This window comes from Micropterus salmoides, unplaced genomic scaffold (assembly GCF_014851395.1).
Source record: "Micropterus salmoides isolate LMB-PRFRI ecotype aquatic unplaced genomic scaffold, ASM1485139v1 Ms_hic_scaffold_9, whole genome shotgun sequence".
NCBI lineage: Eukaryota > Metazoa > Chordata > Actinopteri > Centrarchiformes > Centrarchidae > Micropterus > Micropterus salmoides.
Genome location: NW_024044681.1, coordinates 14934355 through 14946747, shown reverse-complemented (window position 1 = coordinate 14946747; position 12393 = coordinate 14934355). Strand labels below are relative to the sequence as shown.

At 38.9% G+C, this 12393-nt stretch overlaps 1 protein-coding gene across 2 annotated transcripts in view; it reads left to right on the top strand.

The window, feature by feature from the left end:
* Window positions 1-12393, top strand: part of jade2 (jade family PHD finger 2) — a 192873-nt gene that overhangs the window by 167424 nt on the left and 13056 nt on the right. The window contains exon 12 of one of the 2 annotated variants that reach the window (XM_038707523.1): window positions 829-960. The exons of the other annotated variant lie outside the window; for it this stretch is intronic. Coding sequence (XP_038563451.1) covers window positions 829-960 — 132 coding nt within the window. The remainder of the gene's footprint in view (window positions 1-828; window positions 961-12393) is intronic. 2 annotated transcript variants of the gene reach the window in all.

The window sequence follows — 12393 nt, the reverse complement described above, 5'->3', positions numbered from 1 at the left end:
GGCTAACTGAGGTATGGTTCGTTAACGCCACATGGGTCTTGAATCTGACCTGGGTCTTGAGCCTTTCCTTCAAACTTTAACTAGAATACTAAACAACCTTTACAAAAAGCATTAACATGCGACCTGGGCTTTATCTGGGTAAAGCAGAAGTGTAAATGTGCCACTGAAGATGAACTATGGCTCTATCACCAAACCTCATCGGGAAGCGAATCACATTTGGCTAATGACACCATCCCTTTTCTGCAACCACATATTGGCTAAACAACCTGTACCAGCGTTTAAGAATGACTTCAGCTGAGTGCTCACCTACAGTATGATGATGTCCTGTAAAAACATTTCTCCGACTTAGAGTTGCCAGTCACAGGCCTCTTTGTGCACTTTGTGAAGAGTAAGTTCTGTGGGCCTATACCCCAATCAACGGGAGTATTAATGTGTGGAAACTGTTCTTAATTTCAAGTTCACCAAATACGCTACTGTTTCTCCATTGTTTTTCCTATTTGTTTTTTCCTATTGTCCTAATCCAACTATCCATGTTATTATTTGTGTTCATCCACATGTCAAAAAGCTATCTCGATTAATTATTTTCATTAGCTGAAATATAACAATGTCCTAGAAAGTCAACAAATAATCTGAAAAACTCTCAGTAATTAGTGATGTTTAGTTTGGGTCTTTTTTTAACTTTAAGGTTCTTGTGCAACTTTCTCACTCAAATTCTGCCTGAAAGGAAGCGTTTCCCCAGGCTCAGTGACACTTTACAGCTAAATCAAGCTTAAATTGAATAAATCAACTAATTCCTAACCTGAGTCCGTCTTCTGTGTCTCCCTGCAGAGAAAACCCAGAAGGGAGAAAAGAGGAAGCAGAATGGAGTGAAGGAGAAAGGGAAGGAGAGGAGGAAGAGTAGTCCTGAGAAGAAAAAGGAGAGATTAAAGTCAGAGAACGGCTCCCTGCTAAAAGAGCTAGGTACATTGTTTGTGTGTGTGTGATTGTTTGTGTGTGCGTGGGTGGGTGGGTGGGTGTACGCCCTTCAGTGTTTGCAAACGGATCAAATGCACCTCATTGGCTGAACATATGCCACATATGTGTGTTCCCATATTATGGAAGATCCTGCTGACAAAAGCTTGTAGCATATTCGTGGACTTGATGCATCAATAATTTCTTTGACGCAGAGTTTTCTTATACAATCTCTTCATAAGGGTGTAATGCAATAACAAAACAACCAAGACATTATGAAAGTTGGAAATCTCAGGATATTATTGTTTCATTTTGACCTGATAAAAGGAAACTTTGTCTTAAATAAATTATTGATGCATCACAAGTGCATTAGAGTGCAAACTCTAACAAAACAACTGTTTTATCCTGCTGAGGTCAGCACCCTTTCCATGCTGGTGTGTTACTTTTTCTTTTTTTTTTACAGCCATTATGTCTCAGTCATCAGTGTTGTCATGCATTTTCTGTGTGTTAGATCAAGTGTCGGGTGCGACCGTAAAATCTTTAATAGGAGCTGACTGCAGTTCAGCCCAGCAGGTCTGATCGGATCCATCAATCTGTTGGCAGTGTAACATCACTCACAGAGACCGAGAGGCAAGCACAACAACGGTGAGGGAGAGCGAGATTCAGCAAGACTTTGTGTCATGTAAATCATGCAGACCTCCCCTCAGCCTTTTTTTTCGCCTGTAGAACTGTGGAACTGTAGACCATTCCCCTAAGAGGTACAGCACGCATTACAGTCATACTGGGCAGTGTGGGAACTGATCTTTAGTCCTCTGGCTGAGAGTCAAGCTAACCTCTAAACCAGTGATTCTAACCTTTGTGTAGACTGTGGCAGGGAAGTGTCTTTCCTGAATATTAATGTTGATTATTATTTTATTGATATTTAGATTATATATGCATTCTTTATGTATTGGGTCTATGCCTATTACCTTTATTATTATTATTTATTTATTGTTATGTGTTATATCATTGAAAAATGACATTGAATGCCAAAGAACAGATTTGATTTAACTAGATTAAATTCTATTGATGAGTGTTAAAAAAGCGGTTAGACATTTGACCAACTTTTATTATGTGTCATCACTGATCACAAACAGCAGCCAATCAGAAATGCCATACAAGAAGCATTCCTTGTTCCAACAGAAAACAAGATTAGCCTACCAAGGAAAAAGTGTGAGGCTACTTGGAAAAAGTAGAAAGATTTATCTTAACTTTCGAAGGAAATAAGCTTTACTTCTTTGAAAGCTACTGTGAGCCCTGCGCTTGTTCAGTCTCTGCTATGGATATTACTTTATTCTTACTACTTTTATTCTTACTACTTCATTATTTAATATATGTTCCTTCACTGCGGGTAGCACAGAAGTTAGTTTCAGCCGTAGTGCACCTGAGGCCATAAAGTCCAAGCGATTGTGGTAGCTACTTGGATTGGAGGACCTGGCAAAATCCCTGCTCAACGAGATATGTTGTTGGAAAAGCAAGAAGAGCCTCGTCTTCTCCCAGAGAACCGGGTTAGGCTGGGCATATTTGACCCATGCGCTGCTCCAACTGGAGGTGCAGAAAGTAGCCTGGGCCACGTCATCGCACTGGATGTCTAATGAACTAATAGTTGTATTACTAATTAGTCTACTAATAAATATTTCTTTACATTCATAATGCATATATAGGCCTATATTTTCAAGTTAATGCAACCTACCTTTTGACATAGAAAAGGTCAGAAGTAATTTGATGGCGTTTGGCTTATATTGTTTTGTGCTATTCCAGTCACATTAAACCTGGTCCCATGTTTTGAGATTTCATATTTCCTTTTATTCATAGAATTATTAAAGATGATTATTGAACTTCAGACCTAAGAGAGAGCATCCATTTTTTTCTGATTGACACAGTAAACTCGATGTTGTTGGAATTGTCCCGTTCACATGAAGGCAGCATGGGGATTAGCTACAGAACAGAGACAGAGACACTGAAATAAAGAGTGACTGCTATGGAAATGATACACCATCTCTTATAGTCACATTGCTGTAAATGCAGACCACATTCTTTTGCAAGTTTAAACTTGTATCGTGGTGAATCATGGGTGTAAACAAACAAACTCCCCCCAGAAAACACTTTAACACTTCCCTAACCAATCAATAGAGACCATCGTATCTGCCTGAATAGGGTTATTTTAAGTCGACATTGTTGCGTAGCCATGCCAACATACTGGTTTTTACAGGGTTTTAAGAGTGGAGCGAAGTAAAAGTAAACTACTTACTCCTAATTTTTCTAGAACAGCCTCAATAGCACTGTCTATCTTGTTTATAGCGGTATCTCTTACACCCCCTTGGTTTCAGTGCAAAGCTTGACGACGCTTAACAACAGCTTCACAACGCCATTATTCCCACTGCAGCGCTCATTGGATCAATGCTTTTTAACAGAGAAACCGCTGTTTCACGTTGTGATGCCGGAGAGAATCATTCAGCTCGGTGGAGTGGGTGGATTGAAAGGCCCAGGCAAGCATTATTTCCCAAGGTTTTGTCAAACCAAAAATGGCACATGGATGAGCAATTGAATAAATGATCAGCAAATTACCAATCAATTTATTGTTTTAAAGGTATTTATCCAGTAAAAAGTGACACTTGCCCAATATGAAGAGTGCAGGGTTTTTTCTGTTTTATTTAAATGTAAACTGAATCCCTTTGGGGATTTTAAAGATGTCATGTTGGTGGCATTGGTGGCATTGTATAGACTTAATAATTATTTGACTGAAAAAGTAATAGAACGATCTAAAATGAAAATAATAATATGGTTTTGAAAGTGTTTCAACAATAAGGTTCATGGGTACTGAGTGCTTTAGTGTTTCTGTTGCTGGTGGAGATGGTTGAGAGCGAAGACAATATGAAGCAGGTTAAAAAAAAAAAAAAGGCTGAGTTATCTTCTCATTTTCAGTAACACATATCTTGCAAAGCCGTTTCTACTGGAACACTTCTGCTCACCCTGACTCTTGTTCTCTATCACAGTGAGTGAAAGACAGGCGGACCCAACAAGACATTCACTGATATCACAAAGTGAATGAAAGAATGTAACAGTTACAATGGGGAATATAAAAGCACGATACTGCCTGATCAAAACGTCCCTCTAGCAGTGGTGCTATTGGTTAGTGAAATTTGGGATGGTGGTTGGAGTGGTTAGAGTTGATGGTTAGAGTTTGACCCATATACCAAACTTTTAAATGGGTAAAAGAAGTGAAATTTGGGAGTAAGATTTAGAAAATGTAGGCGTAGAAATTATGGTAAAACTGAAAAGAGAGAGAGAGAAGCTCTGTCAGCATTAATCCTTGTCATTAATGAGCGAGTAGTGAGAGGCCTGTCACTGCCAATCTTCATCATTATTGAGATGAGGATAGACGCTAATGGTTGTCTGCCCTGTTAGATGGTGATCCATTCCCTACTACCCATCATTACAGCTACATATGATGCTCAGAAGACGGATATGAAATGGAAATTGAGCATTGAGCAGATTATGTGTATGTAGATATTTGTTCATACCAGTGACAATTTACAGGCATTTAGCTGACACTCGTATCCACAGCGACTGAACGAGGAGGGAAAGGCTCAGTTTCTCGCTCGAGGACACAAGATAGACTGTTGATGGACACACACTGGCGGCTCTGGTGATTGAATCTGTAGCTTTTAAGTTGTCACCCCGAGGGAAGCCACCTGTCTGACTACAGGGGTGCAAATTAATATTTAAATGCACAGGCATTCTCATAGAAGTTGAAAAGACGCTCTACTGTGAGAGAGGTTTATTTTTTATATATATATTTTTTCCCACTGAGCAGAAGTGACATGTCTATGAGTAACAATTTTTTGTGCCTGAGAGCTGAAAGTTTCTCAGGAAGTAATCCAGGTTCATGTTAGCGAGGGTAGCAATGTGTTGACTGATGTGTTAAATCATGGGTGCAGATAGCAAAGCCCCTCTATTAAGAAACATGGGAGTTTCAGTTTTTAAATTGAATGTCTACCCTTCTGTTCATGTCCATCTGTTTCATTGAGGTAGATAGGCCTGTTTTGAAAGGGTGCACCCTCAGATGTGACAGCAGCAGCCGTAAAGTCATATTTCCTGACATTGTGAAAACATCCTGAGTTTATTTATTCACGTGCAGCTATGTCATTGGACAGTAGAGCTGTGAGAGTTTGATGAGAGCCGGTGCTATCGGCTTTGGCAGAACCAGGATCAAACACAGTGTTTCCTCTCTATCAGGTTATAGTTTTTGTGAATTGTGTGCTTCAGTGGGGTTTTCTCCTGTAAAATAGCATCTGAAAAGTATCTTTGTTGGGACAATAATTGACATTTGATGAAACACCTACTTAGCATTTATAAGCAGCAATTTAAAACATTTAATAAATTCTTAACAGTTTGTAACAATAATATAGTTGTACGCAGTTCTAAGGAAATTTTTAAATGTTAATTAATATACCGTGTTTGTCAACAATTATAGCTTACACAAATTACAACTGAAAAATATATGTATACACACACACTGGGTTGTGTTTATACATAGGAGTTATTGTTGTTGATAAATGTATTAAATGCTTACAACCACATTATAGCATGTTATAAACCTTTAGTTTAAGAGGAAGTTTTACGATAAAAAAACTATCAAGATAATTTAAGTTATTGTGTAAGACAATGAATAATTAACATGCAAATAATAAAGGGTAAGAAGCACACTATACTGTATGTTTATGTGGGCAAATTAAATGGAAAACAAAGTACTCCATATTTTCAGGCTTACTCTAAAAACAAGCTCCTCTGCTGTGAATAGCGTCCATATGTGGGGCATCAAGTGGGTGGATTTGTGGTCTTGCATAATGCTTGTTTATATGTAACTAGATCTAATAAGTTATGAATATCCCTGCAATGACATTCTCTACAAAGCTGTGGGCTGCACAGACAATTACTGTTCATGATTAATATCTGAGAATATCTAAATGAAAATGCACTCTCATGACTGTGCTCGCTAATATCTTGTATCCTCCTTTGTGTGTGTAAAAGTAGCTCACCTACATGATGGATAATATTTATACTAACTTACTAATTTATAGATCGTCAAAAGATAACTTCTCTGTTCACTCAAACCCTCACCTTCTCCAAAGAGAGGTCAGCTAAATGACAGTGTAAATAGAAAATTACAACTTTTTCCAACTATAAATGATGGAGAATTGTGACAGACGTGTCAACATAGACACATGAAATGCATTGAAAATACATAAACAGGACATCTTGGCAAACTGACAGTAGCACTAAAGCAACATGTAAAATGTGAGGAGTCCCTTCCTGTGATCTCAGAAAACGAACATGACAGAATGTTGCTCAAAGCTGCAAAAACCACCCAACAAAGACTTCATGCTGCCATCAAAGGATGAAACCTGGAGCTGCTCTGTCGATAACGAAATGGGCTCTGCCTTTGTAGGATTAGGGCATTTTGGAGGGAATTATATACAGCCAAGGTTAACCTCACTCTATTGTTAGCATAAAATCTATCCACAAGTCTGAAAAGATTCAGTTTCCACTTCTAGGCGTTTCAGCTTTGTGTGTCAGCTGCAGAGTTTTGAGAAACAGAGTTGTAAGTAGAAGGTTTGTTAGTTTGTATCTCCTGCATGAATGTGAAGTAGTGTTGTGTACATTACTGGAATTACCTGTATATTGGCAGATTTGCCACTTATATGAAGTGTGAAACTGAACTAAAGCTTACTGGTCTTGATAATCACTTGGTCTTGATCACTCACATTTGAGAAAAGTGTGGAGGAGTGTGCAGCTTTACATCCACAGCATTACGTTTGGAAATAAAAGTTAGTCTGTGTGTTAAGGGGGAAAAATGGTTGCTCCAATGTGCAGTCTCTAGCTGTGGAAACTACCCTCTCCACTGCCACACGTGTACCAGGTAAACCCATCGTTATTCATAGTTCTGTACAGACGCAGAGTTTGAAATTACATTGGCTCTGATCCTAGTTATTTTTTTCACCTGACCAGTGTTTGCTTAATGTTTTGAAGTGATTCAGTGTGCGTTGGCTGTCCAGCTTGTTTGCAAGTGCTGTGGTTTGGTACTCCACTTCGCTGATGTTAGTCTCTGGATAATGGTTTAAAAAGTATTCACAAAAAACTTCACCTTCATATTGTAGAGCTCCCTATTAAGTTGTTAAATCCTTATTGTGCCCACATTTTACTATTAAGTCTATTTTAGCCCAGTTTTAACCTAGATGTCTTGTGACTAATCACCAAATCAGTGTTTACAATGTGGTAATATGTCCACAAACTGTCTGACCACTCGTGTTACTTCCCTTAATGGTTCTGGTCAGTGTATTCTCAGTTTAAATAGTAAAATGTTTCCATTGCCAACAGGATGAAAACTACAAAAATAATCCCCTGAAATTTGAATTTTCTGTTAAAAAGAATGTAAATGCTCTGTATTTGTATAGCATCTTATTTAGTCTTTGCGACCACTCGAAGCACTTTTTACATTACATCGCATTTACCCATTCACACACATTAATACACTGTGCTCAAACAGAAACTAACATTCACACACATTCATACACCGATGGTACAGCAATCGGGGGCAATTCGAGGTTCAATATGTTGCCCAAGGACACTTCGACATGCTGCCTGGAGGATCTTCTGATTATCGGGCAACCCGGTCTACCTCTTGAGCCACAGCCGCCACAATTTGAAAAATGTCATTATAATGGGTTTAATGGAGAGTTTCTGAGCACTGTGATGATCTGAATGAGGCTTAGAAGGTATTTCACCTTGACAGGAATAATATTTTCAAGGAAATACTGGATTCCTTTAACTTTAAGGTGGATTTCTTGGGAATAACAATAGTAAACATTGAAAATTTTGAATATTTATAATAACATATCAGTCAGTATATCAGTCATTAAACATCTGATCAGGTCGAAATGCAGTATATAGAATCTCCATCCTCATATGTGTTTATATTTTGCTGTACAATCAAGATACAATCTGGCAGAGCTGTTTCGAGCTTTTCACCCCCACACACGGTGACTGATAGCAATGACGCAGGATTGTCTCTCATTTCCTTATTTAACTTGAGCTGAACGTCGCACAGCCAACAGTATTTTCCTGTTGAAGTGAATATGATCAATAAACAGAGAGACGATAACAGGACAGGAGACTAGTTTGGCTCTGCCTCACTTGCTTCCTGTTCTGATATTATCTCCCTCTTCCCTTCTATTTATCTCTTTCAGTTTTCCTGTTTTTCACTCGGAATCTTTCTCTTTCTCTCTCTCTCTCTCTCTCTCTCTGGATCTGTGTTATAACACTCCCTATTTCTGTTTATCCTTCTTCCTCTATTCCTCTGTCTCAGTCTTTCCATCTGACTGATTAGGTAAAAGTACTACAACTCTGTTGAATAAATGCTTGAAAATCATCACTTGCATTGTGTGTCCATGACAAGCCCTATTGCGTCTGTGGTGTTCTTTTGTCGTGTCCAACTGTATCATTTGTCTGCATTTGTGTGTGTGAATGTATGCTTTCCTTTGCCAGTGATATATATATAATATGTGTGTATATAGTTATATAGTTCCTGTCGCAGTGTGTCATCTGTGTGTTTGTTTTTGCATGCCGTATGTGTTCATATCTCACAGTCTCAGTGTGTGCGTTTGTGTGTCAGGCCATCTGTTCTCTATCGGATCTGGTCCTGACTCCCAGGGCTTTGTCTTCCTCTTAGTGTTCTGGGATCAAGAAGACAGATATGTACTCAGGACTCCTTCTCAGATGTAATGTCTCCTATCTTCCCTGTTTAGAAAAGGGAGATTGTTTTGAAATCTTCCTGGTGTCACTCTCATAGGCACTGAGGAGTTTCATCCTTAAAACTGAGATCCATAACAAATTACAGTTGAAAAATTTCAATCTAATCTGCATCTTTGAGTGTTGCTAGACAAATTTACATATACTGAAAAACATCCACTAAGAATTAACTGGCAAACTGTAGGGAGTTTTATAGATGATGAGGTGACTTACTGCCTCTCCCCTAACCCTAACCAGTATATAAATTAATATTTCTGAAAGTGCTGGGTCCCAATACCGGATCAAAGTTTATTCAGTACAGTAACTGATTTCAGTGGATCACCTTAACGAAATTGAAACGGAACAGGAAATGTGAAAGTCAAGGACATTCCAGCAACTTTATGCATCAGCAATCACATTATGGTTGAAATTAACCTATGAAAGAAGTAAACAAATCGCCTGCAAAGTAAATTTGGCAATGAGTGACAATGACAATGAGTCATAATTCAGGTGCTGGCTTTGTAGCACACTGCAGGTTTAAGTTTTCGAAAAGACAAATCAGAACAACATGAAAACACAATCGGATAAAAACTAAGCTAAGATGTACAGGTGTACTTCAGGGCCCCATGACATCACTGTTGGGTGTGGTTGCAGGTACAATAGAGCTAATTTCTGACCAGAGATCAGAGGTGGAACAGGCCTGAAACTTTCAAATCAAACAGATCTCATGTCTTTCAACCGCACAACCTTACACAAACGTGAATGTCCACATACAGGCCAGTGTAAAACCCCAGGCTTTCCAAAGTGACCTGCCCCAACTGAGCAGCTCAATGCTGGGATCAGAGGTGAAATATTAGGACCTGAACTGTCCACCGGGGTGTGTTGAACCACACTGCAGCCTGACCGCCCAAAACACTTGGAGGGCAGTAGCAACACAATGTACTTCTCTCTAAAAGAGACAAACATTTAATGACGCCACTGATTTTACAAATCAATTTCAGTTTACTCGTCATGAGGATTAGTAGTGAACCTGTGAATTAAGTTGTAGAATGTTTTGCTGCTCAGGAGGGAGTTTTCCAAAGATTAAAAAAGTCCCAGAATACAACCCAACTAAGACAAGGCTACATAATAATTATCCTTTTTTTGCCAGTCTTGATTTCTTCTTACAGTGTTAATTTTTCAGTAAGATTCCATTACATTAAATTTACATTTACTTATTTAGCTGACACTTTTATCCTAAGCGCTGTATATGTCAGAGGTTGCACGCCTCTGAAACAACTAGGGGTGTCGTGCTCAGGGACACGTGTTGCCACCCCTAGATTACATTCATCTTATAGGTAAATTGTATCATAGTCTTGTCCCTCTCCTAAACGTTTGTTCCTGATGGTGACAGTAAAAACCAGTGGTAACAAGTGAGAAAAATGCCCCTCAGTCAAAGCAAGTCTTGGCTGCAGTGCATTCTGGTGTTGTTACTGAGAAAATGTGTATCTTTGTGTCTTGCATGATGACATTTTCTCTGTATTATTGTTGAATTTCAGTGCAGGATAGCATCTCTAGAAAGACACCTTTGCTTTTTCACTCTGAATGAAAAAACTACAGGCTCATAAATTCCAGGTCGCATCGTAATAGCTGTATGCCTTTTAACTCTTTTAAAGGCAAATTACGATGGACTGTTCCTTTTAGCATTAAGTTGTAATCAGTTTTTATTTCATTCAAGTTGTCAAAATTACAAATTAGCATGGTGTGAGATAATTTTGATATAATATGGTAAAAGACAAAAATGTAAAATGTCCCTTTTTGTTGTAGAGAAAAACTCTTGACAGGTTTATTTCTGTTGATTCATGCTGAGCTTTTTATTCTGGTTGCCATTATTGTGTTCTATTCTGTGATTGCCCTCCTTTATTCAGGTATTTAGTTCGCTCTTTTTCCGCCTGCTGCACTTCTTGTTTCTCCTTCATCGCTCTGATGGGTCTTTTGATCGTTCTGTTGCTCCTCCTGCACCTTTACTTTTCTCTGCTTCTATCTCTGTCTTTCTGATGGAGTTCCCAGGCAGTCGGCTTGCACCCGAGAACAATCATCAGACTGTAGTGAGGGCTTTAGACCTAGCAACACACAATCTCTCTCTCTCTCTCTCTCATGCACAGGCCTGGTCTTGGCCCTGTCCTGCTGCTAGTGCATTCCTTACCCTGCACTGCCTTAGTAGCGCTGGCTAGCAAATCGTTGCTCACTGCTACAGTATCAGCTGCTCTGTAACAACATCCCTGGGCTTTTTGTTACCGTGAGACAAGTGTACACTGGCATGAAGGGCGGCTTTTCCCCAAACTGTTGTTGTCATGCAACAAAGCCTTGAACAAGGGCTTTAGATGGCTTTAATGGCAGCAGGACCTTTTGATATATTAGCATTAGCCTACAGTATTCCATTAATTCAGCATGTTAGCCGTAGCTGAAGAAGCAGGAGGAGTCAGTGTCGTCATCTGGTTTAAAAGACACAGCTCCACTTCCAGGGGGCTTCCTCTGGAAATAAATTTTATTTTGTTTCTTCAGCAAATTTATGAAGGAAAGAAAGCTAAAATAGTCATAGTCATAACTTTCGCTTACAGAACCCTTCCCTTACATAACTGACACATATAAGACTACCACAAAAAGTAGATCTACAGAAAGACTATAGAGATATAACAAAACCAAACAGTCGTATACTAAGACAAATTTCATACAGTACTACATACCATTTTATAAAAGACTTTCTTCAATTTTAACTGGGAGGCATAGAAAAAAAAAAAAACATTTGTGGTAAAGTGACAGTTTTAAGCAGTTTTACCATGTTAAATGTGGGGGAAAGGTGTTTGCTACACATGATAAAATAATAAAAAAACCCACCCGTTGTGCTACCGTGGCACCCACTGACACCAGGATGGTATTTGACATGAGATGATGAAAAATAGGTTATTTATCCACGCTAGTGACTCTAGTAATGGTGGTCTGTCGGTCAATCCACCATGTTGGCCTAGAGGAAATCTATATCTATATCAACTACAAGGTGGAGTGTGGCATGAAATTTTGTAGACATTTGTGATCAGAAGATGAATCCTACTGACTTCGGTGAACCTCTGTCTTTTCCTCTAGCACCACTGTCGGGGTGACATTTATAGTTTTAAGTAAGATGTCATACTATATGATGGATTACCATGAAATTTGGTACACATATTCATGTTCCCTTCATGATGAATTTAAGCAACTTTGGTGATACTATGACTTCAGTCAATCGCCAAGAGGTAAAATTTTTCATGTCTTATCCTTTGGTTTATGACCAGTGTTGGACAAGTTACTTCCAAAATGTAATACATTATAGATGCTTTACACTAATTTTGAGTTACTTTCACTACAATTTAATGGGCGCATTATTCTAATGTGAAGATGTGACTGCATTGGTGGGTTCTAGTGATGTGCAGAGTTATATCTGCAGATTGGGTGGGTTTTGTCATAAAAACTAACCTTTTGATTGATAGCTGGGTGGGTGGTGGGGGGGGTGAATTGTCTCCCCATTGAGAAAGACGCTGTGCACAATTACGCATGAGGTACAGCAGCATATCGTCATTGATAATTTCAATCTCC